Consider the following 27,076-nt stretch of genomic DNA (forward strand, 5'->3'; position numbering starts at 1 on the left):
GGGAAAGCAGAGGTGGTAGGTTCTCAAATTTGAAGGCTGCTTAGACAACATAATGAAACCTTGTCTCAAACAAACAAAGCAACACCAACAAAGAAAGTGGGAGAAAGAGGGAAGGAGGAAAGAAAAAAATCTGAAAGGTTAATTTGGAAAAAGATCTGATAATTCTTTATCAAATTATTATTATGCACTGAGAAATAATGATCCAAAGATAGTTAGGGCAATTCTGAAAAAAATAAAGAAGGGGGATTTGCATGAAAATAACAGGACTTATAGAAAGCTGAATTAAATAAGACGACAATACAAGCGGTGTGAGAGGCATGTGTTATATAAAGGGCAGATGAATCAACACATGAATGTGGACTGGTCACTAAGAGGTCAGGTCAGATCAGGAGAGAGGAGACTATACAACAAAGTTTGGAACAGGGTAATCTGTATAAATAATATTTGGGCCTGGATTTCTGTCATTTATATCTGCTACACCTCTAAGCCTAATCCTGACCCTTCCAGCCTCCTCTTGTTAGTATACTTGTTCTGTCAATGTAGAACATTCAACGCTGCCACAGAGGACAGGAAAAGCAATCAGAATGAATAGAACCCATCAGATACATCAACTGTAGATCATAGCAATTTGTAAGGCACTGGCAGAATTCAGAACATGTACTAGAAATAGGAAGTCAGTAACCTGAATGAATGATATGTGAAACTAGAATAATTAAAATATATTATAAAATAATCCAACAAAGTAGAGTGTGGCTCAGAGATAGAAGGAAACAGAAAAGCAAATTCTAACCAATGTATTGATCATGTCATCTCTGGGCCAACAGTATGCTATGTCTAAATTGCTTACTTATTAGTGCCACTATTCTGTCCCTGAAATTCTGACAAAAGAGATGACTGCCTAAAAGACTGATAAGCTATGTAAGTGAGTCTCAGGCCAGGTCTCTTCCAGTAAAACAACAGTACGTGGGTTCCAGGTGCCTTCTGTATGCTGATTGCCTTATTCTACAGTCTCACTTTTTGTCCTTATAATTACAGCCTCCTTTGTTGGAAACACAAGATCTAGATGGTACATGTGTTTGCACACCATCCCAAGTGGATTAACCTTCCCCAACTCGTGCCTCTTGGTTCTGGCATTTTATGCCCTAAATAACCTTTGTGATTGCCTCATAGTAATGTGGTCTGAGTGTTCCTGGTCTATATTCTTTGGAATAGACTGCCTGTCATTGAGACAGCCACAACGTCAAGATAGTTACCCACAAGATACTGGGATGGAGAATCAGCAGGCCAGGTGTTCTAGACTTCACTATCAGTAGATGTCTAGTCTGATTATGTCTAAAGGAGGCCCCCGATGGCAAAAAGAGAAAAAGAGGGACTCACTTTTAGACTATAAATTCTCATTGCTTCTTTCCAGTAACTGATACCACCACCACTGAGGATCTTTCTTTGCATACCGGGACAGTCCCTTTCAAATGCTTTCAAAAGAAAATTTGCAACATGGGGGCTGAGGGGAGCTTTAATCCCAAAGTATGAAACTAAAAATAGAAACGAACAAATGCTTCATTAATAATGTCTATAGAAGTTCGAGACCAGCCTGGTATACAAGAGCTAGTTCCAGGACAGGCTCCAAAACCACAGAGAAACCCTGTCCCGAAAAACCAAATAAATAAATAAATAAATAAATAAGTCTATAGAAGGTAACTTAACATGTAAGCTGCAATTCAAGTCTTTAATAATTTTATTCAAATGTGTTAAGGCTTGGATTATAAAGACAAAATAATAAATATATTGTAAACCCAGATTTATTAAAATCACCAGCTTCTATGGCTCAAATGTTTCCTCTAAATTTCATTTCCTAACCTGAAAATTTAGATGTTAATGGTTTTGGGGGAATCTGGCTGGCTGGGTAAATGAATTTATTTGAGAATTAATGGGCTATCCAAGGGAGTATTCTGGATCCAAATTCAGCGAGTTTTCACTCACTTGTTCTGTCTCACCATGTCATGGCCTCTGCCATGCTATGACGCAATAAAAAGGTTCTCAGTAGACATCTAGTGGATACAGGTACAATGCTCTTAAACTCCTAACACTCCAGAGCCATGAAGCAAAATAATTTTTTGTTGTTTTTAAGTTTTCTCTTTATTTATGAGGGGGAAGTCCTCTGAAACAGTGACTGATGTATCTCAGTCTGCACTCAAACTTGCTAATATAGCTGAAAATAATTTTATTTGCTCATCTTCCTACCTCCAGCATTCTCTATCTATTTATAAAGTATCCAGCCTCAGGTATTTTATTAAAGAAACAGAACTAAGATACTGTCTTTTACACCAAAGGCATATATTTAACAGTCTGTTTTAACTTGGAAAGAAGTGTGTTTTGGGAAGGATGGGAAAAGTATAGATCATTCAATGATGAGTGTGACCATGACCTTCACAAAGGACCCCACTATGCTGCTCTTGATGCATCCCCTTTGGATCCTCTGCTTTGAGTAGTATAGCCATAATAGCTAGTGTCGTCTTCTGGCATGAGTTATGAGGTGGAGTGTGAAAGTAGGGATCTTGAGGGACAGTCTAGGAAGACTAGAAGAGATGTAGTTGCTCAATTCTACCTGGTTTGTGGGTCACCAGAAGGCTGAGGAAGCAAGGGGACTTGAACATGTGCTGGGAGAAGCTGATCTGTGAGAATGTGTCTCACTGACTGCATGCTGGGCGCTAGTTCTCCATCCTGCTTTATAGTCAACAAATGGATTTCCAGGCTCCTAGATATCTACATTCACTTTCCTTTCCTGATGCTCAACACTGCTTTGTCCTTACACTCTGTACCTAGTATGTCTTCTTTTTCTTTCAGGACCTCTTGAACTTTAGCATGCATAAGAATGACAGACAGAACATGTAACAAGTTCAGGTTCTTAGCACTCAGCCTTGATCCTGATTCTATATGGATTTTATTTTCAGAAATTTTGCATGGAATCAACATCTGTCTCACACCCCACTCCCACTCTGTTCCCAAAGGGAGTCGCGAAGTTCAAGTAGAGAAGACAGGTTCTCTATAGTCCCATTTCCCATGGTCAGAAGACAAAGGACATTTAAAGTAACCAGAGGAGAGTCTGGAACAATGATATGAACCTACAATCCCAGCATTCAGAAAGCTGAGAAAAGATTCTCTTGAGTCCAAGGCCAACTTGGGCTATAGAGTAAAATCCTGTCTCAGAATACCTCAATTAATTAAATTAAGTAACCAGAGAAAACATCTGGAAGTAAAGGTAGACAGACTCAAATGAGCAAATTCATTTTCATACTACTATATTCTGATCATAATTTTATGGTAGGTACCAGAAGCAAATTCACTTTTAAAGCTGAGGAATTAGTAGAGAACGTATGGTTCATATCCCATGCACCAATGTCTGATTTTAAAAGCACTTTTGCAGGTTCTCCATCACACTGTGTCAGATCTAAAGCATCAACTGCACTTTAACATAAACTCATCTCAATCAGCCTCTGCCTTTATTTAATAAAAACCTTTGCCCCTTGTTTTAATGGTATATTAAACAACAGGGTAGAAGTATGAACTTGAGGATTGATGGTCTTCTTCTCCTCAATCCCAAGGTGTATGGACAACAAAAACAAATCTACTTTCCTTTGGGAGGTAGATCTTCAGAGGAATAAATACAAAAGCACTCCAGGGTGCTTCTCTGATCTTCTTTTCTCCCTTTAGGCTGTGACCAGACAGTATGGAAAATGTGGAGCTGAGCCATTTGTTATCGTAGACCCTTCTGTGCCTTATCTTAACTTTTACCTGGTGCTGTCATCTGCCTGGTCTTCCTGCCTTGTTCTTCCTGATCTGTGACTAGTCTGTCTGCTCAGTTAGAACCACTGCTGAGTAACAGGGAGCCTAAAGAGTGCTAGGTGTGTTAGTCAGGGGGGTGAGGGTGGAGGGGATGGGAATCCGAGGAATCCAGGAGATTTACATCCAGGGTGGAAGAGGAGACTTTAGAGAAATCATCCAAGGTGCTAGGAGAAAATGTGGATGACCACAGGAAAATTAATAAATTATGTATATTTTACTGAAAAAAAAATAAGTGAGGTAGGAGTGACAGCAGAAGAGTGAGTGGATGGGTCAGGTGGCTGTTACTGTCCCGTTCACTTTTAGCATGGAGCACAGATTCTACTGTGGCTATCACTAAAGGCGCCTTCAGATTTCTGTTACTTCCTGATTAGCTGGAAAAACTCAGGGTCACAGTGGCCTCCTGCCACACTTAAAACTTGAAAATAAAGAAAACAGAAAGGAGAAACTTGACCCTGCCCAGATGCAGCCAAAGTGACACAGGGTTAAAAATGAAGTAAAGAGTTCGAAGACCTACTATCCCGATCTGCCCACTTAGTCAGCGGCTGGCCTGGCAACCTTCCAAGTCATCTGTCTGCAGCCCCAACCTCATTGCTCAGGTCCTGGGCCTCTGAGTTGACCGGGAACTCACGTTGGCAGCAGCCAAGGAGAGGGGCCGGCTCCGCCAAGACACAACAGGGAGGGGATAAGCCAGCATCCCCCACCCCCTCCGGACACGGAGCAGGGGAGGAGAGCAAGTATCCCCCACCCCTGCGCAGGGCGGAGGAGAGCGCGTCCCGCGCCCGGCGCCTCCTGCACCGACGCATCTCCAGAGCGGTGCACGAGAATGCAGGTCCACAGGGACGCACACGCGGGGCTCCTGCTGCCGTGGGGCTGGGTGACTATCTGCCTGATGAGTCTGCTGCGTGAGTATTAACCTCTGAGGGCCAGGCTACGGGTGGGGAGGAGGGAAGGCCCCCAGCTGTTGACCTCACCTGGGAATCCTTCGCTGGAGCTAGGTGTGAGCTTACTCTGATAGTGCTGGGAGATGCCAGTTCCTCATTGAGTGGCTGAAGGTGCAAAGCTCAAAGTTGGAGCTAGAACGCAGATGCAAGGATGGAAAAGTTCTATAACTGTCCTTGATTCAGAAGGCAAGGGTCCAGAGTGGGGCCCAGAGAAGGATCCAGGCACCCTTTGTTCCCAGGACAAGGACGGAAAGAATTTGTGAGGGTAGCGAGTCCCAATGAGGGCCAGGAGACCCTGAAGGAGAACTAAGGGACTTTAGCAGAGGAGTTTAGAACAAAGAGCAAGCAGAGAAAAAGGACAATTTTTAAAATTTAAAATTAGAAAGCTAAACTAGAGTCGCCTCTGCAGACACCACACAGATGCTAGTGGGGAGGTGGTTTGGTGTGCACACCAAGTCCTTCTGCTCACCAGTCTTCACCCTGCACAAACCCACTCTCATTACTCGCTGGAATTTTCTTGCCCTGCCTTCCTTCAGATTCTAAAGCTAGTAGGCAGGCCAAGACACCTCCTGTTGCCCACACACACTCTTACTTATTAAGCTCTTCCTCTCTTTAGTTGGAAAAAAAAGTATTCACTCAGTCTGTAGCAAATTGTATTGCATTGGAGGGTGCTGTTCTTCATCTCATCTCATGTTCTTAGAGGTTTTCAACTTTGGGGTTTATTCATTTTGCTTCTAGCCCTTTACGGCTCCTAAATCTCCATTATACATCTTAAAGGCCACTTACCATGGGTCTGCCCACAAGGCCTCTTTGTTCCCAATCTTCTGTGCTATTGTCTTTGGGCCCACCCCAAAGAGAGCTGACTGAGGAGTTGAATTAGGTTCTGGGCTCACCTGATTGGCAGCTCAGTACATGCCCTTTTAGATGGGGTAAAACTTGTTGAAGACTGAAATGCCCAGAATGAAGCAATATGGTACCTTCATCGCACAGGTGGGTGACCATGGGCTGGAGTTCTCATCAGATGCTCAGTTCAGCAGTGACCCAGGCCAGGGTGGAGTGCTGCCTTTTCGTATTTCCTCAGCTGGCCAGTGTCAACCATGTCTTGAGCTGAAAGGGGGCGGGTGTGAAGAGCATAAAAACCTCTGAAATCTTGGGCAAGTACACTGAGGATATCAGTGTCTCAGCTTTAGGGGTAAAGGGCAGGGCAGGGGCCGCCATTCCGAACCCAACCAGACTCCATGGGCCAGCCAAAGCTTTGTACTTTTTCCAAGAACTTCCTAGGGTTTGTATTGAGATTCTTTTGTCTGTTAATACTGTTATTTTCTGTCCTGGGATACATTGTGGAATAAATTAAAACAGTGACTGTATGTAATTTAAAATGCCCACAGTAGACAACAGCAAAAATTCAGTGCTGTCATTAGTGGAAAATTTGGTGTAGAGTGGGAACTGATTCTGAAGAGATAGGTCTCTTGTATCCCTGTGAGAGGCTAGTATAAACACCCACTAGTCAACCCCAAAGTGCCACTTTTTTCGGGGCAGGAGAGATCAGCGAGCAGAGTCTGGGTTGTGGCTGGGGACTACCAGGCAACACTTTCATGCTCCAGCTGAATCAAAAGCCTTTCAGCTAACCAAGGACCCTTTTTACCAGGGTCTCCTTTCTCAAGGCCTGTCTTACCCCCTTTCCTCTACACTACCTTCAACTCTTATCCACATTCCTTTCCTTCCTTTGGATCCTTTGAGTCTGCTGATCCCACATCTGTATCCTGTCTGGGGCCTCATGTAAAGGGGGGAAAATGGAAGGGAAAAGACTTTTATCAGTTTTTTTTTTCTAGAAGGGAAAGGCCTCCACCCTTTACTCCCTGCTCCATGGTAAGGAGGAGTAAGAGTTTAGGGATTGCCGAGTAATTCAGTGATCTGAGTGCTCCCCCTTGGAGGGCCAAACCAGGCTTCACAACCTTTGCAAATACACTTCTTCATCTTGGGCATTCCAATCTGGCTGATAAGCGGGCAAGGGCCTAGATCGCTTTTCTTATCCCCTTGGCCCCACCCCTTGGGCCGTTCATGGGCCTTTCCTGAGTGGTCTTTGTCTACAAAAACCCAAGGCGAGAAGTGCCAAATTGTAGCAGATAAAGTTGGCCACAGAGTCCTAGAAAAACAAGCAGAAAAGAGGAGCAGACTCCACTGCTTATGACCTTGCCTGGTATTTTTGACTTTGTGCTTGAGGACCTGGGCTTACTCTTAGGCTTCCCCAGTTCCAGTCTCTATCTCTTGAACTTACTTCTTTCCTTGACTTTGGCTCATCTCACTAAATGGCCTGTAATGTGACAAAGTAAAAAATGTGAAGGCATGGAAAAAACACAAATTCATCTCTAAAAGAAATGTTCACAGTGGCCAGCTTACAATTTACATATTTTGAGGGGTGGTTTACATTTTCTTCTTATGGTGGCTAAGAAATAAAGTATAGTATCTTTGAAATTGCTCTCAAGGATCCTGGCTGTGCTATAGCAGAATGGTACATGCATCTTGGGGTGGAATGGGGGTAGGGATCCAAACAAACTGGGAGGCCTGGCAAGGTATACTTCCCTGGACCTTCACATGGGAAAGGCAAAGAATGAATCATTTCCCTAATGATGCAAAGGAAAAGGCCTCCTGGCTTAACTTCCTGGAGTGGAAAATAAAAGTGAACCTCTTAGAGAAGTGGTATCCCTAGGTAGTTGGCTCCATTGCTTAAGAAAATGTGTAAATGAGTCTTTGGGTAAGAAATCTTAGAACCCTAGACAAGCTCTGAAAGTCCAAAGGCAGGCAGGAGGCAGGGCAGCTAAGTGGAAAGTGCAGTCTTGCAATGGGATGGGTTAATAGACAAAAGGCAAAGGACTCCAGATCCCAAGGTGAACACAGAAGGGTGAGGCTTCTGCAGAGTTGGAGGACTTAAGGGGTTTTCTTATAGCATAGCTTCATTAGCACAGCATTGACTAACATTTCAAGGTTGTGCCACCGTCTCTTCTGACTTCTTTGATATTTATTCCACGCTTTCAAATCTCTGGCAAAAACTGCCCAAGTATAGCAGGTTTGCCTGAGAAAGACTCAGAGAAACGGAAGAGACTTTGCTGGCTGACCTGCAGAAGTGACAGTAGTGAACAGAGCAAGGCTCTGGCGTCCAGGAGTGAGTGGTACCAGAAAAGTGAAAGAAAGGCAAGTGGGAGAAATGTAGGCTTCCTGGGGATCCAAAGAAGTGGAGGGATGAAGATATCTTTTGATTTTAATGGGGAAATCTCAATGTAATGAGGATGCTCAGGCCAGTTTATGTTGACACCTCTGCCTTGCCTCTGAAGCTAAGGAAAGCTTCTGCCATACCCTTTGTTCTAACCCAACAATGGCTCAAACTGATGATCTATGACAGGTGTGAAGGGACCCTAATAAGATTTCTCTGAATGTTCACTTACTTAATAATGAGCTCATTCCATTAAAGATAATAATATCGGCATTAAGTTCGTTTCCTGTATCACTGTTAAATTGGCCTTTCTTGGACTCACAATCATTGTCCTATTTTCTATTCTTTGGATTGTCCTTGGATGTTTGTCCAGTCTTCATGAAAAATCCCTAAAGACCTGTCTAGTCAGCCCCACTCCTAGAGAGCTGTGATGCTGATGCCTAAGGATATAAAAAAAATCAAATTATACCTTATTTTGTGTTTTCTTCAGAACTTAGCAAGATCCTTTGCATGTCTTTGGTGCTTAAGGGAAAAATACATATAGTATGAAAGTGAAATTAGTCTACAAGAGGGTTATTTGCAAACTTTTCCTATGAAGGGCAAAACAGAAAGTATCTCAGGCTTGGGATCTGGATGTGGCTTCTGATGCATTTGACACTTTGTCTTTGTGACAGTTGAAAATGTAGATGGCATGCGTCACCGACTGACCACACACTATCAACCCCCAATGCAGAATTTGTCCTAAGAGCCGTAGTTTGCCAAATCCTGATCTGGATGAAATAGAATCAGGTCTTTAGCAATGTGGCTTGGATTGTAGATTTTTCCTCGTTATATGGAGAAACTGGATATTTTTAACACAGTCACTCCCCAATTTAATAAATTTCCCCTTTATACAGAGCATAAGAGCCAGCAAGATGGCTCAGCGGGTAAAAGTGCCATGCAAGTTTGAAAACTGGAGTTTGATCCCCAGATCCCAGATGGTAGGAGAGAGAAGACTGCAAGCTGTCCTCTGACCTCTGTATATGCTGGGTGCTTCCTTGTCTGCCCTCACATCTCCCTCTCTCTCCCTCCCTCCCACATGCACAATAATAATAATAATTATAAATAATAATAAACCATAGAGCATCAGAATAAGGCTAAAAAGCTGTAGGCAGTGAGTGTGAGCTGTACAGCTGAACTCGTTGCTTATCCTAACACCCCAGGATCTGCCAAGCACCCTGAATAAAACACACACATGTAAAAAAAGGTCTTGACATTCAAGAAATTTATAACTTAATGAGGTGACAGTTAAACCTCTCCTGAGGAAGCAACTTGTGTGACTTTGTGCCAGATGAGTGACAGAGATAAGAACTGATTTGGAAAAGCAGAAGGAAGGGCCTTTTCACGATGGTAGTCATGGACCAGACAGCCTGACTGCTTTGCATTTCCTCGCCTTCTTTGTTTCTCAGAACAACTACGAGGCAGGACCTACTTTGTCTCGTTTTACTGGAGAAGTTTGAAAGTTGCAGTGGCCATGGGGCCACACAGCTAGAACACAGGAGAGAAGCACCTACACCATTATTTTCAAGGCTTGGCCTCTTTGTCTCTGCATAGTTCTGCCTTCAAATCAGAGGTCCAGTGACTCACTTCGCAGCGATGTGACTGCTTCAGATATATACAGAAAGGCTGGACAGCTAGGGGCTGGCTGAGGATGTGATCACAAAACAGCATTAGAAAACAATAAAACTAGCCTGGTGTGGTGCTATACACCAAGAACCTCGACACTAAGGAGACAGCCATAGGCAGGGAGAACAGGAGTTCAACACCATCTTTAGCTAAGGTGAGTTACATAAAGTGTCATCTACTGGGCTACATGACACCCTATCTAAAACAAACAAACACACACACAAACAAAAACATTCCCCAAACTCTAAAACTAAGGATATCTGAAAAAAAATAGACCAAAAACATACAGAAAATTGGTTATTTTGGTAATAACTTATTATCTTAGAATATGTAACTTTTTTTTTACAAAAACTGAATTTCCAGTTTACTAATGTTAAGTAGAATTTTTTTTTTCCAAAATGTATTATACATGTCTCTGTTTCTTCAGAATACCCACTACCCTAAGACTTTAACTTTGGTGACTCAAATGGATCATGGAAATAAGGTGTTTTTGTTGCTGTCAGTAGCATGATTAATATATATCAAGGTGTTTATTTCTGTTTAATGTGACTGTAAGTGACTCAAGACCAGCATGGGTTTGGTACTTGGGTTTATTTTTAATTTAGAAATTTCAGTTTCCTAGTTTTCAACTGTCGCCTCTCCCTATTTGTTTCTAATCTCTAACTTTGACTGGAATATCAAGATAACTAGGCTTATTAATACTGTTTGTGAAAATAATTGCTTCTAAGTAAGTACCCACAAGGTCAGTGTATAAATTTTACTACACAAATCCTTTCTGTTACATCTGTTGGTGTCTTAAGATTCTCATTTAATAGCTTCCCAGTAGCTTCTCTCCTGTCTTGCTCTAAGTTTATTAAATAGATTGATAGAAAGAAGCTGGAAAGATGACTTAGTGGTTAAGAGCACTTGCTGTTACTGCAGAGGATAAATGTTTGGTCCCTGGCACTCACTTGCTAGCCTACAACCATCTGTAACTCAAGTTCCAGGGCATCCCATCTTTTTTTGTTGTTGTTGTTTTGTTTTGTTCCCTTGGGCATACATGTGGCAGACATACATACATATCTACCAGAATAAACTAGAAACTAGTCAGGTAGAGCCTTTGAGGTGGTACAGAACGGACTGGGAACTAAATTCAGGAGCAGTGTTTTACTTAGTTCTGAGTTATACTATCTTTCCTCACATCTGTGTGGGATGAAAGAAAGATTTCCTTAGTTTTACAACATCTGAAAGGCTTCACGGAGTGTAGACTGCTCTATTCCTTCCTAGAATGGGAATCAAAAGTTCAGAGAAAGAAGGCCAGCAGTTGATGTTTTAAGCTAGTGGACAGATGTAGAAAGAGAGAACAAAGAGGCACATTGCCAGTCTTAGTACAGCCTTCCTTCATGACCCACTAGTTCTGTAAAAGAGCCTTGGAGGCTGAGGCCCAGGGATGCACTCACAGAAGGATCTGTGCTGTAGTGTGTAAGTCGTGATATATCCTGACCTATGGCCATGGTATCCCCTCACTTATGTTAGTTCTTACATAGCCTTCACTTAGCCTTGCCTTCTGCTCCCTTCCTTGTCCTATCCTATAGCCTCACGTGCTTTGCTACTTACCCTAAGTTTGGAGCTATACATCTGAGGCTGGGTTCTCTTTTGATTTTCAATCTGGCCAAAGAGTGGGAAGAAGAGAGGGGGATAAGACTGCTACAATTGGGAGTCCATCCCCAGTGGGTCCATAGCTGGCTTGGATCTGGAGTTGATTCACTGTTCTGGACCAGGCACCTCTGTCTTTAGAACAACAGCAGGTCTCTCTTCACATCTGGAAAAGTTCAAAAATGTTTGTCTGGGTGAAGGAGGCCCCTTGGGGGGAGGGGTTCAAAAGCATGACATCATCTCAGGCAGGCCCAGCTTCCTTTGGAGAAAGAGAAGGGTTGGGCCAACCTAGACCAGATGGGATTCCCAGGAATTGACGTGTTTGAGTAAAGCAAGGAGGGTGTGGGCAGAAGGAAGGGTTCCAAAGGGGAATTCAAAGGATATCTTAGAATAGCCCATTGAGAGTATGATTCCTTTAATTCGGTGTCTGAATGCTACCACCACTTGCCCTTGTAACAAATTTGTATCTTAGGGTCAGATTGGTGGGGTACTATCTTAAGGAAGTAGCTTAGGTTGGCATCTGTTTCGAAACTACATCGAAACAGACGGAAACACACACGTCTTGTTGTCTACAAAGCCTTTGAGGCTGTATCCAGATCTTTAACAACTACCAGAGTCAGCAAGATCCATGTCCTTTGCTGCTTGACCACATGATCTGTGTTCTTCCTCGATCAACAACTTGGTGACATAGGTTTTTCCTTTCTGGAATGAATATAGTAATATCACTTCTTTCCCTACTTACCTGGCACATAATAAGATATGATTTCTGTGGTCAATGTTAATACAGTCTGCTTGTTACAGGCTGGGAAGAAGGTAGAGGTGAAAGTTGAGACCCTGACTAGCACCTTACAGAAAACATTGTTGGCCTTGGGTTGACTAAGTCTGACTTCCCTCTTGATGCTGATGGCAATAGCAATCAGTCTACACTGTTATTGGCCTTGAAACAGAAAAAAATACAGAGCTAGATTTCAATTAGGAAAATTTAGAGTTGCACTTCAGGGTGTCCTGGAGCCCTTAGGACCTTTCCTTGCAGGTGGTATTACAGTTGTGAACTTGAGACCTGAGTCTATCCCTTGCCAATGCACAAAGAGGCCCACATCCTGTATGCCAACTTATAAACTAAACAGCTTCATCCCCCCTACCTTAACCAGACACCTTTTCGGTCACTAAGAAAGCTAACTTTGAATTTGGAACTTTAACTCTTTTGGAATTCAGTCTTTATGTGGTTGATCAGGACAAGATAAGCCCTGGCCCCAGCTTACTTCTTTTCTTCCTATCCACAACTTTGGTCCCAGACCACTTCCCTTACTTTTTAATTCCTTCATATGACTCGGAACTATGATGTGAAGGATCTTTCATGTACATATAGGATATTAGTATACCTATATGCTAACCCTTCTCCCTTCAAATAGTCCTTCCTGGACCTTGGAAGTACACAGTGTGATGCTGCAGTTCACCTTTGGAGGGATGAGCCATCATAGGTTATTACTGGTCTGGATGTAAGCAAAGAGCCATTTGACCAAGCTCTATAAAAAGTGTAGTCTCCAAGGTGTCATCTAGAAGGGAGGACCACCTGATTGGCTCATGTAGGAGGTAGAACAGGCTTTGGGACCCATAATATACAAGGTCAAGGTTCTCCTTCCCGAGTCTAAGGATATATAGAATAATGGGGCAAGGACACTCAAGAGTATTTAGAAAATGTATAGATAAAAAAATCATTCTACCCTAGTAGTTTGATTTTCCTCATTTAAAAATAGACAAATCATCTATATTTAGGGATTATTAAACTTAGGTACACATGCATGAAAATATATGGTCCTGGCAAAGCCAAAGCTTTCTGTCTTCCTTCCCATCAAGAAGGGTTCCATTTGAACCTCCTGAGAGAAGTCTCCAGGTTCCTCCCTGCAGTTGAGTTCTTCATCTAAAAGAAACAATGGGTTTGAAGGTCCTGAACTTTGAAAAAGCAAGACTGAGAATGAAAAATTATTTAAGGGGATTTGCATAGAGAAAGTATGGATCTACAATAATTAGTATATTGGATAGAGGTTGACCAAAAAAGAGGAGTAACCAAAGGGAACTAGGAACATAGCATCTCTCATATTTTCAATCCTTGTAATGTTTACATAGATGAAATTTTGTATCTTGGTATTTTGCTAAATACATTACAAACATTACCTTCTGTGTTGTTACCATTTTAATTACTTGTGAAATTCCTGTTTTATAATTGTTTAGTATATTTCCTTAGGGAAAACATAGAATAAAAAACTAAAATGGTGTCCATGAATATATTATTAATGTTTCTTTATTGTCAAGGGTTGTATGAATATTCCAGGTAGATTCATCTAAAGTCAAGAAGTTGAATCAGGTGTTGTCATGAGGTTCCAAGGTCGGATTCTGATTTTTTCCTTATTTCCTTGTAACATCTGGGCCTACAGATATAAACAACTTGACCTCTGTTGCCATGGAAACTACTGTCCCAAGAATATCTCCATCAGTTCCTACAAATAAGTCCAATGAGGAAACTACCACACTTAGCATCTCTGGAAATACCAGCTCCTACTTCCTCTCTCAGGAAGGCAATGAGACCACACCAGCCACCTCAGGTAACCAGAAGTACTCAGCTAGCATAGCCTATTCCCCTACCACAGATAGGGTCACAGAAAACAATGCTTTATGTAAGGGCATTTTTATATAAGTTCTGAATGGCTTTCTATGCTGATAACATTTGTAGGCCATACATGACAAGTGGGTCCTGAACAGGACTGATTCTTATATTTATGCTAAGTTCGGCTGGTAAAAGAAAGGATCCAAGTGGATTCCACTGATGAGTGTCTTTGTTCTCATCTAAGTGATGGAAGATAGTGTGGGTTCAAACTGTAGGTCTTTCACTTCTGTAGGATAGAATTATTTTCTCTTTCAGAATTGGAGGGCACATTTGATACATTCTAGATCATGTATATCCAATTTAATACCTGAGGGCCTCATGCATCTCAGGTTAGCTATGAATGAAGCCCAACATATTGGTAGATTACAACATGTTACAATGTTAAAAGGTTGGAAACCCTTGCTTTATATTATAGCTATGGTTCCAAGAGCTGACTTGAAATAAATTGGGTCATGATTAAGATATGAAGTAACTGTGACCTCACCAAATTCTTATTTCTGTGTAGAAATCTGTGCTAGCACCACAAAGTGAGGCTGTGTTTCTAAGTGTATTGTGCAGATGCATACGCACACTTGTGTTTGGTGTATTCCAGAGACAACGGTCAACTTTACTGCTACTTCTGGGATTACTTCAGGCTCTGGAACCACACCAGCTTTTGTGCAATCACAGACGTCCCCAACCATCACACTGCCCACCACTTCAGACAATGCTTCCACTTCAGAGATGACCTTGAAGTCCAGCGTGCCATCTGTAAACGTTTCTGATTACTCACCTACTAATATCAGTTCTGAGATGATATCAACCACTGAATCATATGCATACACATCATCTTCTACTGTCCCAATTACTATCAAGGTGGGTGAGTTGGGCCCCAAATGGCAGATTATGCTCAGTACCTAACCCTCTGCTCATACCAGCCAATGAGATTTGGATCATCTTGGAATCAACATGGAATATGTACTTTATGTATTGTCAGAAAGGCTAGACAGGAGAAGATAGGGAGGAGAGGGTTCAGTCCAGTGAGAAGTCTGACCTGTGCTTTGGGTTTTGTATTTTGGGGAGATTCTGAGAGATCCTTCTTGTTCTCTGGTTCTTCAGAGGGACCATTTTTTGGCGGGGAGGGGGATAGTTGGATCTGTCTCCTGTATACTGGGGCTGCCTTTCTTAAATGTGTAGAGCAAAGTGTTTCTGATATATGGAGGGCTTAGTGAAGCACAGAATGTCAGTGAGGAGGTCATCCGAAGAGGTAAGAACTGGATGCATAGGAATGGTGAGTTCCTCTGGACTTTTTGGTCTTGAGCCTGTGGCAGTCCACAGCTTTCAGCCTGAAGGGCAGGAAGTATGAAGGCCTAAGGACAGGCATGAGGTGCCTAGTTGTTTGTTTTTAAAGAGGTAGCAGATGAATGGAGAGACTCCTAGGGACCAAGAGGAAATAAGGTGTCACCAGCAGCTGCCTGACTACCCCATTGTATGTGTGTAACTGACTGAAGAAATAATAACAATAATAAGTTTCTCTTTTTCTTTTTAAGCATCATCCAAGCCAGGTTTCCCATGATTTCAAATAGCATCTTTCTTATGGTCCAGGATAGTAACAAAAAGCTTTATTCTCTCCTTGGGGAAGTTTATGAGCTGGGAGCAAACATACTGAGTGCCTTTAATCTGAAAATCTTCAGGTTTTTTATTTTGGAATATTTAATTTGATTTTAGAATATATAATGAGAAAACTTGAGGATAAGACCCAAGTCAAAACATAGGACTCATTTGTGCTTCATATATACCATATGCACATATTTAAAGGTCATTTTACATCACACTTTTCAATAATTTTATGCACTCAAAAGTTTGTAGTGTGTATTTACCACTTGCAGCATCACTTGGGGATCAGAAAGTTTTAGAATTTCAAACATATTATATTCTGAATTTTTGGATTAAGGGTGCTCATTTTTTTTTTTTAACTGCAAATCTCACTGGGCATGTCTGAAATCACAGCAATCAAAAGGCTGACAAGTATGAAGTGAAATCAGCCCAGGTTATGTAGCTACATGGTGAATTCTAGTCCAGCCTGACTATAGAGTAAGACTTTGTCTCAAAAAAAAAAAAAGTACTTAAATAAATAATGTAAATCCCTAGGCCTCTGAGAACTTTTAAATTTACCTTTTCCTAAACTTTTTAAGAGAGTACCTTGCCATAAAAGATGTGGAGGAAGAAATGAGGAGCTAGGATACTTGCATATTTACTTTGTATTTTTGTTTTTTGTTTTTTTCTTAAATATAGGGAGAAATCAAATGTTCAGGAATCCGCGAAGTGAGATTGGCCCAGGGCATCTGCCTGGAACTAAGTGAAGCATCTAGCTGTGTAAGTCTACCTCCATCCCATCCCCCCATACCCACCCCAACCCCTCTGAAGACTGAAGCAGTCTTGGATTGGCCTCACTTGAGTAAGTAGTCTGGGAGCTTAGCAGGGTCAGACTGTTTCTAATATTGAACCTTGGATTTGGACAATAAGAGTCCCCATCTTGTGAACATAAAGGGCAAAACCAATTTTAAATAATTTTTGTTGTTATTTGAGGTCGTCAGACTTAAGCTTGTTTTCATGTTAAGAGCCCTTGTCAATGCCCAGATATTAACCAGCCAACTAAAATTTAAATAATCTTATTACTTACATGTAACTCTTTAATGCATACTGAATTTATATTAAGTTTTTATATGGTCTGGTCATATACTTCAGAGATATTTTCTTTCTTCAAGTTGACTATACTTTTGTCTGTTTTAAATTTGCTTCTACATTACAATGTTTTTAATATCCAGCAAGACAGATCTTTCTTATTTATACCACAAAAGTGAGTTTTTAACTCTTTTTTTTTTTTTTTTTAGAAAATCTTTGGTGATATCTGACTAGATCCCTGCCCCCAAAAATTTACAAGAATTTGAATAGGAACTTGCTAACATCCTTTAGTTTTTCCAAGTAGTATTTTGTATTGTTCATCATCACCTTTTTTTTTTAATTTAAAATATTTCAATATTGGTCCCCACTCCCCAGCATACATTTTTTTTCTTTTGGAAGGGGATAGCCCCCAAAGTTGTGTAATGCTAGGCAAGTATTTCATTGTTGAGGTATATTCCCAAGATTTTCACTATAAGTTTTATGGATTTTATCAAGGATATGCTAATTTATTCTAACTTACTATTGCTTAGACATTAGAAAATTATTGGAGCCTGAATATTTATCTTCAGTTTATGTCTTTCTTGAACCTGCTAATTAATTCTAGGAGGTTCTGTTTTTTTTTTTCATTTTTAAAGTGAACTACAAATTATTTGCTATAATGTGTTATTTTTCTCATACTTTTTAGTGGTAGTGATTCTTATTTCTGTTTCTTGTCAGGCCACATTGGTTAGAGTGTATGCGGCATGGTGTGAATTTTTGTGTGTTACAGTAAATCCCTTGTTACTGGCAGTAACAAGACCCTGGAGTAAGGATGCAGGTGAAGGGGAAAGTGCTGTTTTCTTTTACAGTAAAATGTTTTCTTATGGGAATGCTGTGAAGGGAACCTTGTAGGTAACAGCTGACGGTATGGTTTGGACAAACTAGGCTGTAGAGGACATGCCTTACTTATTTTGACTACTCCAATGACTGGTTTCTTACTTGCAGCTATCAGGTGGGTATCTCTGACTTATAAATCTTTTAGAACTACATCTCAAAAGGACCATTTAACTTAGAGCATTTGAAAGTGGCAGAAATCATAAATACACAAGTTTGCAGAATAAAACAACTCAGTGAAGTTTTCAAAACCATTTAAGGCGAACATGAATAGACAAAATACAAGCAACAGTTAATGTATGTCTGATGCCAATTTTAACCTCACTAATTAGAGATAAAAATAAAATCATCCCTTTTTTAAATTTTACCTGTCATCTTGCTGGAACATTTATTTATTTATTTGTTTATTTGTTTGTTTAAATGGAGCATCACATAGATCTGTACCAGAATGATAGTTTATTGTGCCCAGGGTTTAGAGACAACTGCAGAGAATTTTTCTTATCAGTCTACTGTTCTCAGGATCGAATTTAACTAGAGTCATTGTCTAAGACAAGTGGTACTCCAGAAAGAACTGCTCTTTCTACCTGTGGTCTATGATGTTAGTCTGTTTCATTCCTGACCAGAGAGCTCTTTGTGTGTTCCTTTGAGATGGGTGGAGGATCTGTGATTAGGATCTGGAAAGAGCAGCTCTCCCGTGTGAGCCAATAACGAAGACCACTACACTGTTCACAAAGACTACACCGCAGAACACATGTGAAGCATTGTCATCCTCTGGTGTTCCCATCACTGTCCATTTCTTCCTCAGAACATTTCTTCCCAAGCCACGAGCAGTAGTGCCTCCTTGTGCTCCCTGGAGTAATTTTTCTTAGATAGCAGTCCTGGATCCAGGATTTCTAGACATGGCTCCCGGTGTTTCAAGAGTCCCTACCTTGAATCCCGCTAGTTGGACAGTCTTTGCAAAAGTTGTAGGGGCACAGTCCCTCCTAGCTGCCATAGGTTGCATTTTTGTTTTGGTGTCAGAGGGTTTTGAAGTACTGGTTCTACTAGTGCAGAGGTTCTTAACCTGTGGGTCGAATGACTCTTTCTTTCACAGGGGATGCCTAAGACCATCAGAAAACACAGGTACTTACATTATGATTCATAACAGTAGCAAAATTACAGTTGTGAAGTAGCAAAGAAAGTAATTTTATGGTTGGGAGGTCACCACAACATGACTGCATTAAACGGACACAGGGTTAGGAAAGTTGAGAACCACTCTCCTAGTGGGACACTTCAGGCCCTACCCACGCCCAAAGGATTTTCCCTATTAACACATCCTGGCAGTACTTATCTGATACTGAGATTTACCTGCATCTAGTACAAGTTTCAACAGAACTGTGTATGTGGCTCTCAGCCCTCATTTTGCAATTTACATGATGAGCACCAAGGTGCTAGCTGTCCCTGTGTGGACCATTTAGATTTTCTTTCTGTACATACACACGGTAACACCTAACTCCCCACTTACTCTACTTCTGCTCTGCATCCTATACATTCTAAAGGATGGTAGAGCTATTTCCAAGCCCTTGTTTCCACATAGTAGAGCATGTCTTCTAAGTATAATTTCCATTCTCTCTTCTTCACTATCTGCTTAATTTAATGTTTGTAGTCATGATTCCCAAGGTTGTTTTTCAAATGTCAGATAACTTTGTTTTCTTGTATAGTAGTCATTTGTGCAGGGGAATTCACTAACATTTTTAATTGTGATAAAATACACACATGGAAAGTACTACCATAACAATTTCTAAGTAACACGGAGTGATGTTGAATGCATTCATGCTAACCTTGCAGCCAACCTCTCTAGAATTCTGTGTATCTTCCTACGATAGTTCCTCATCCCCCCCCCCCCCAGGCAACTACAGCTCTCCTTTCTGTCTCCATGAACTTAGTTGTTCTAGGTACTGATATGAATAGATTGTGACATAAATTCCCTCTATATTAAGACTGAATAATATTCCACATTATGTGTGTGTACTTCATTCTGTCTACTCATCCACTGGTAGATACAAGTTTTTCACCTTTTGGCTGTTGTGAATAAAGTGTCTGTGAACACTAATGTGGATATGATTTTTGGTACCCTAATATAATTTCTTGAGGTAAATGCCCAGCTATAGAATTGTTAACTCATATGGTAATTCTATTTTTTAAGAGGAATTACCATATTTTTGTTTGGTTTTGTTTGCATTCCCAGAAATTGAATCCAGACCTTTGCATATGCTAAGCAACCTATATCACTGAGCTATACTCCAGTCCATCTCATTGTTTTTGTTTTTGTAATGGCTGCACCATTTGAGATTTCTGCCAACAGTATACAGGGCTCCAGTTCCTCCATAGACTTGTCAACACCTGTTCCCCTTCCCTCTCTCATTTTTAAATACACAGCTATCCCAATGCATGTGAATAATTATCTCATTATTATCTCATTGTGATTTTGTTTACAGTTCCCTGGTGCTTAGTGACAATGAAAATCTTTTCTTGTGCTCCTTGGCCATTTGTGTATCTCTGGAGAAATTTGTAGTTCTTTGCACAAATATAATTTTTGGAACTACTTTATCTATTCAGTGCTATGTCTGTTATATGTACTATTTATATCCATACAGCTTGAAAAGATGAAAGTGTTTGAGTTTTACTATCTTTTCTAAGTTTATATCTACTCATCTTTCTCATATTATCTCATTTACACATTATACCAACTTCCTCTGAGGCAGTCTGTTTCCAACCCTCTAATCACACACAGCCTTTGCCTTCCTTGCCCTCTACCTGAAGAATAAAGGTCAGTTACCTTACAGGAAACATCACTTACCAATGAAGGACTAACGGAGGAAGACTGTCTATTGGAAAGAAATATTTGGAGACAATTTAACTCTTGCCCTTAGTTCACTGCCCACTTGTTGTTTGGCTTATAACAATAGTCCTTTCATTATTTCAGTCTCTTCAATGAAGATAGGGGTTTTGCCTGCCACTGACAAATTTAATACAGTGAAGAATATAAAATTACTTTAAAACAGGTGACTGCAGGGTGTCTTAGGTTTCTTATTGCCATGATAAACACCATGACCGAAAGCAACTTGAGGAAAACAGGGTTGGAAGACAGGGCAAGAACTCAAGGCAGGAACTGACACCTAGACCATGGAGTAGTGCAGCTTGCTGGTTTGCCTGCTCCTGGCTTTGCTCAGCCTGCTTTCTTACCCAATCTAGGATCACCACCCACCCAGGAGTGGTACTACCCACAAAGGCTTGAACCCTCCATATCGATCGCTAGTTAAGAAAATATTCTATAGATTTGCCAACAGATAAATCTTATGGAGTCATTTTATCAATTGAAGGTCCCTCTTTCCAAATAACTTACAACTTGTGTCAAACTGACAAAAAAAAAAAAAGGAAAAAAAAAGAAACGAAACAATGGGAGACAATTGATTCTAGAAATAATAGCTTTGGGAAAAACCTCAAGGACCCTTTAGAAATGTGCCTGTACCCTCCTCTCCAGACCAATGTGTGTTAGCATGGGCAGAGGCATCACAGAATTTGAGGATGTACCTCTAGAAAGGTTAGATGATATCATTATTTTTTCAAAAGGGACATGTGTGCACAGATGAAGTTAGAAACTCTTAAATGTGATTCTCATGTACAAAATGGTGAGGCTGTGGCTTCTTCCTGCCTACTCTCTCATGATACTTGTCTCTTGGGGGAGGATGTTTATCCTGAACATCCGGAGAACCATTGTGTTTTGTTCAGGATCCACCTGCTTCTCTCCAGCCCAAACACAATTAACTGAGGCTGCTAAATTTCAGAGTAGGAGGCTGGTCACTGTTACTGCCTTGAATTCAATCCAAGAAACTAACCATGCAATTGAGAGACTCCAGGTAGAGACCAACCAGTTGGGGTGTTAGACTGAACAAGTCCTTGAGTTCTTTTGTTTATTTGGTACAACAAGTGCAATCTGGTTTCAATTACATAACGTGCACCCTCACCCTCATCACACAGGCACTTAGGAGTTTAACAGAGGTAAATGACAACCGTAAGATGATCATAATTAGGATCTCTAGGTAATACATCAAAAACTATGATTATTGATAATAACAGTAATAGCTGCTGTTTTGTACCAATCAAAATCTTTATGTATTAAATATTTTTTGTACATCACTGCTGTGGTCATCATATAGCCAGTTTAGAGCTGAGAAGACTGGCACAGACTAGTTGATGGTGACTTGAAAAGATTCTAGAAAATTGGAGAGCAAGGCTTAATGTCCAATTTGCCAGATAGGACTGGCTTCCTGGAAGACATGGAATTTGAGTTGAATCTTGGAGGACATGGAGCAAAACAGAGAAGGCAGAGTCTTTTGCATCTTCTTTTAGCTGGATGAGGCTGGGCAGACTGTCACACAACAGACTTGCTTCCCTGTCAGCTTTACCTGAGCACACCGAGTTACTTCTGCTAACACAATCCAGATGTCTTTGTCCTCTTTTGCAAACTTAAATGCTTTGTTATAATTTTCTTATAGTAAAAAGTCTTTGTGCCTCAGTTTCTTTATCTATAAAATGGAAAGAGTAAAGGAATTACAGCACTCACTTTCTGTAGAGAGTAGTGGGAGAGCCAAGTGAGTCAGTATGTGAAAAGCATCTAAGACAGAGCATTGGTCATAGTAACTGCTACATCTTTACATATATAAACAAGAGTTTTGATCATGTGGAATTAATTCATAGCTACTCCTCTTGCCTTTTTCCTTAGCCTCACGTAGGATAAAGACAAACACACAAACACAGACACACACACACAAACAAATTTTCTTTTTTCTTTCTTTTTAAAGATTTATTTATTTATTATGTATACAGTACTCTGTCTGCATATACACCTGCATGCCAGAAGAGATCACTGGCTCTTGTGAGCCACCATGTGGTTGCCGGGAATTGAACTCAGGATCTCTGGAAGAACATTCAGTGCTCTTAAACCTCTGAGCCATCTCTCCAGTCCCCACACACATTTTCTGAAAGTGCTTTACTAGCAGGGCTTGCTAAATGTTAGAATGGCTGAATATTGTCAAAGTGCAGCTTTTTAGCACTAGAGAATGTGGGAAGGTCCCATTTTGTTTGGCTACTTTAGATTCTGTGGGAGACCTGTTCCTCCTCCTCTATTAGGAAGCAAACATTTTAACTAAAGACTCACAAAGAGTCCAGACTCATTATGTGTGGTCTCTTATATACCTGAAAAGCATGGTACCAGGGAAGGTGCTTTGCTCAAGTGGAGAGCTCATGGCCTCACTCAAGTCCAGTTATTTTCCTACTGCTCTTTGAAATCCCCCAGGGCCTAAGGCCAGTCTTGACTTTGTCTGGCATAGGCACAAAGGAGGTTTTCCTGCCTAAGATCACAATAGAAGGAAAATACCCAGGCTCCCTTCCAACTATGAAGACCTCTGGACTAAACCATTGGCAGCAAACCTGCTTCCACACAGGAAGCCTTCTCTAGAAGGCTCAGGTGTGATGATAGTTACAAGCTCCAGAGTTTTCCCCTAATAGGAATGTTGTCATGTCCATGAGGCATTTCCTCCTCTGACATCTGTCATCAAAACTGGAGATAGTCTTGGTTTTCTTGGTTATCTACAAAAGGCCACTGTGGAGAGAGAGAAAGACAGACAGACAGACAGACAGAGAGCTAGTTAGTTAGTGGGGGAGCCCATTTTGAAGGACATAGCTGGGGCCTCCAATTAGTGCTGTTCCTGAGATTCAATTGTTAAAAACTATAGGGGTTTATCTCCTGAGTTCCTGAATCCTGTAGACCAGGCAGCAACCTGAAGGAGGACCTGGGAAGTTCATTAAACTGGCTTCCATGCTTTCAATGAAAATGATATGTCATTGTGAGCAAGGCTTGCTGACACAGCTTTGGTACAGAGAGGGAAGCAGCATGAGTGGCTGTGAAGTCCATCCACATAGGCTTGTTCTCTACTCCTCACCTTTGTTGGCTTTTCGCTATCATTTAGAACTGTTGTAACCTTGAAGTAAAGGATTTTTCTTAGTTTTTTAATTAGTATTAAACATTCACTATTGCATTGATATGTTGGTGGTGATTTTGTATTCAGCATACATATATAGGCAATTATTGAATAAGAAAATATTTCCTGTTTCTTATGTCTTTCTTACTATGTTGTTGTACATAATTTAGCACTGGTGTTTTAAGTTGGAATTCTAGAAAGAAGGATTTCTTGTGGAGAGCATAATAAGTGTGATTTGAATCAGGATTCTTACCTGAGACTCTGGATGAGGTTCAAGTTTACGAGTAATTTCATCTCTTGCTTTTTCTTTTCTTTTTTCTTTTTGTCTTTCCAGGATGAATTTAAGAAGGAAAAAGGAGAGGGCCTAACCCAAATACTGTGTGAGAAGGAGGAGGCTGAGGCTGATGCTGGTGCTAGTGTCTGCTCCTTGCTTCTAGCCCAGTCTGAGGTTAGGCCCGAGTGTTTGCTGATGGTCTTGGCCAATAGCACAGGTAAGGGCCACTTTGGGGACTTGGAATTGACTAGGGCTGAGCTTAAATGGGGTTCATGATTGAAGACCCTGGTTGGAACTCAGCTTCAGAAACTACAGGTGCTGGGAAGAAAGGTCTGGTTGAAAAGGATCACTGGATAAAAGAGCTTCTAGGACAAGATGGGAAGATAGTTCAAGATAAGCTGGACTAGCTTCTAGATTTAGCAACCCCTGTTTCTAATTCTAGAACTTTCCAGCAAACTCCAGCTTATGGAAAAGCACCAGTCTGACTTGAGAAAGGTATGTTCACAAGATGATGTATCTCACGGGAGCACTGGGTCAGGAGAGGAGACGGTGACCTCTCCAGGCATCACTTCTTTCCCTCCTCTGACAGTCCACATCAGGGAGTTGCACCCAGGGATGTGGAGTGGTCTGGGCTTCTTGCTAGAACTCTTTTTTAACCAAGTGACATGCTGCCATTTGTTTATCTTTTCCTTAAGCTGGGTATCCAAGGCTTCAATAAACAAGATATTGGGAGCCACCAGAGCTATTCCCGAAAGACTCTGATTGCACTGGTTACCTCGGGAGCGCTGCTGGCCATCTTGGGCACCACCGGCTATTTTCTGATGAATCGCCGCAGTTGGAGCCCCACAGGAGAAAGGCTGGTCAGTTCTGGGGTATGGGGAAAAGTAAATGAGGAAGACAATGAACTTCCGGGGAGGCCCATGGATATCATGAGAGGGAGGGAGGAAATATCATAAAAGAAATTTCTGGTATTTTTGACCTAGGGATATGCATGCATGAAGACATTGTATCTACAGAAGAGTAGGAATAAGATGCAGCAAATGGGGAGCAGGGTAAACTGGGGCAAGCTTACCTGCTAGTCTTTGTCCCAGCTGATGGTTGATGTTATCTATTCATATTGTCCTGGATAGCTCAGCTGGATAAAGGAGAACAGGTTGCTAAATTGGACATGCTTATTTGTAAACATATTGAATGCCCCGTGGGTGCTATTTTGCTCACAGGCATGGGACATATGGAAGGAATATCTTACTTTTGAAGTGTTCTGGATAGAGGGAGGGACAAGATTGAAGTCTGACTCCTGCCAATGGCTGGTATCTACTGGGGAAGCTTTTCTGTCCCTGAGACTGATTTCTTATGGGGCTGGTTACTGAGCCACGTTGACATGGTGTGGTGCCTCTCCTCTGTCCTTTCTCCTCTAGGAGCTGGAACCTTGATGGCTGTTGGGAAGAAAAGAGCCTGCACATGTAGCTGTACCTGCCCCTCTCCTCCTTCCTTTGTGCTCTCCTCATAGTACCTCACAACCCAACTTACCAGATAATACTACTTTATTTCTACACTGTCCAGGGTGAAGACCCTTATTACACGGAGAATGGTGGAGGCCAGGGCTATAGCTCAGGACCCGGGGCCTCCCCTGAGACTCAGGGAAAGGCCAGTGTGACCCGAGGGGCTCAGGAGAACGGGACCGGCCAGGCCACTTCCAGAAACGGCCATTCAGCAAGACAACATGTGGTGGCTGACACAGAACTGTGACTTGGCTGGGTGGGCAAAACTGGGTGGTATCCAGGAAAGTGGCATCTCTGCCTCTGACCTCATGCTGCCTCCAGCTCATGTCCTACCTTCTCATATCACACACATTTTAGAGACTGTTCCCAGGACATTTCACCTTTGTGGAGACAGATAAACTGCCTTCTGAACGTTCAGCTCCCAGAACCCAAACTCTGACCTTTGGGTCAAGTTGTGATGGAGAGAAGCCTAGGTCTAGAGGAGCTGCCAAGAAGATTGGTGGCTATGTAGCACTTGCCTTGGGTCATGTCTTCCTCTTCTCTTGCCTCTTTACAGTGACTCTTGGGAAGACTAATTTTTCTAAGCTATACCTTCCTCCCAAGAAACTTTGCTTTTTACTGTTTCTTCTTTCTATTTTCTTCCCCTACTTTAGGGAAACCAAGGTATTCACTGACATCTGCACCCTTATAAGTATACAGCCAGAAACAGTACATCCCTTATAACTCTTCAAGACACTGTGGATTTAGTCACCGACTTCTATCTTGGTCGCATGTTCCCAAATATCCGTCTACAGAGGCCAGGACAACTTTCTGTCTGGTTCCTGATGCTGGGCTCCATGCTTTCAAGCAACAGCTCACCTAGTCTATTGGGGCCTCACAGAAATTCCCATTAATTCAATGTAGACAGGACAGTGGAACTAGACTTTGAACTGAGCCTCTTTTTTTTTTTAAATTTAGTTTTGTTGTTAGGATTGATCCCAGAACTTCACACATAATAGTCAAGTGCTCTACCATTGAGCTATTCCCTCTTCTCATTTAGAGGCAAGGTTTTATGTAGGTGACCAGGCTTGCCTTGAATTATGCAGTCAGGCAGGCCTTAAACTTAAACTCTTGCTTTAGGCTTCCAAGTAGCTTGAATTACAGGTCTGAATTACCAGGCTCAGTTGAGCGCTTCATAACCTCCTGGGCTCTTCAGAAGAACCCTCTTGCTGTGAGGCTCCTAACCTCCTATAACACTGACTCTCCCTGCCCTCTGACTCCTGGGGGAACTGTGGCCTCAGTCCCCTGGTAGACTCCTGTCTGTGCCTTTCCTAGCTCAACCCCCTTCAAGACTACAATCTTCCTCTCCTGGGTCTGACCCAGGACCCCTTCTCTAATTTTTCCAGGGGGGTGGGGGGGAGAACAGGGATCCTGATTTCAATGAGACTGGAAACAGAACTTTCCAGAGATGAGAAGATTGGGTGAATTTTTTCTGAATAAACAGTGATGAGTGAGAATAATATAATTAAAGTGATGATAAAATCTGTGCTGTGGTCTATCATGCTGAGTGTGCTAAGTGACAGGGTGGCTTCCATTTCAGGCCTGGAGAAACTGTGTGGCAATATGGGGGAGGTCAACCAAGGAGGAGCTCTGCATAGGGAGGGACTCAGGCACCAGACAGGATGCCCAGAGAGGCCAGAAGCTTTCTATAGTGGAGATAAGGGCAGGCTACAATGCCTTTCAGTGCCCTTCAATGCCCTGCAATGCTCCTTCAAGAGGATGAGGAATGTTGGGTATTCAA

At 41.6% G+C, this 27,076-nt stretch overlaps 1 protein-coding gene across 2 annotated transcripts; it reads left to right on the forward strand.

Annotated features, from left to right (window-relative positions):
• Positions 1 to 4,364: 4,364 nt before the first annotated feature.
• Cd34 (CD34 molecule) lies at positions 4,365 to 26,821 on the forward strand. 2 transcript variants are annotated; one of them, XM_075989538.1, is made up of 8 exons: positions 4,365 to 4,745; positions 13,731 to 13,898; positions 14,553 to 14,815; positions 16,235 to 16,315; positions 23,855 to 24,011; positions 24,237 to 24,289; positions 24,490 to 24,654; positions 25,213 to 26,821. In XM_075989538.1, the coding sequence occupies exons 1-8, from the start codon at positions 4,667 to 4,669 to the stop codon at positions 25,225 to 25,227; spliced, it is 981 nt and encodes a 326-aa protein (XP_075845653.1). In that variant the 5' UTR covers positions 4,365 to 4,666; the 3' UTR covers positions 25,228 to 26,821. The 2 variants fall into 2 exon arrangements, with proteins under 2 accessions (XP_075845653.1, XP_075845652.1); XM_075989537.1 differs by having other exon boundaries at positions 4,369 to 4,745; positions 25,358 to 26,821.
• The last annotated feature ends 255 nt before the right edge of the window (positions 26,822 to 27,076 follow it).

The sequence above is a fragment of the Microtus pennsylvanicus genome, chromosome 10, assembly GCF_037038515.1.
Source record: "Microtus pennsylvanicus isolate mMicPen1 chromosome 10, mMicPen1.hap1, whole genome shotgun sequence".
Classification (NCBI taxonomy): domain Eukaryota; kingdom Metazoa; phylum Chordata; class Mammalia; order Rodentia; family Cricetidae; genus Microtus; species Microtus pennsylvanicus.

What these genes read in the sequence shown, in the direction of transcription:
- Cd34 (XM_075989537.1), top strand. Translation starts at nt 4,667, where the DNA reads ATGCAGGTCCACAGGGACGCACACGCGGGGCTCCTGCTGCCGTGGGGC. An exon ending in CTGCCTGATGAGTCTGCTGC is followed by an intron (nt 4,746 to 13,730) that starts GTGAGTATTAAC and finishes CTGGGCCTACAG; the next exon opens with ATATAAACAACTTGACCTCT. An exon ending in ACCAGTCTGACTTGAGAAAG is followed by an intron (nt 24,290 to 24,489) that starts GTATGTTCACAA and finishes CTTTTCCTTAAG; the next exon opens with CTGGGTATCCAAGGCTTCAA.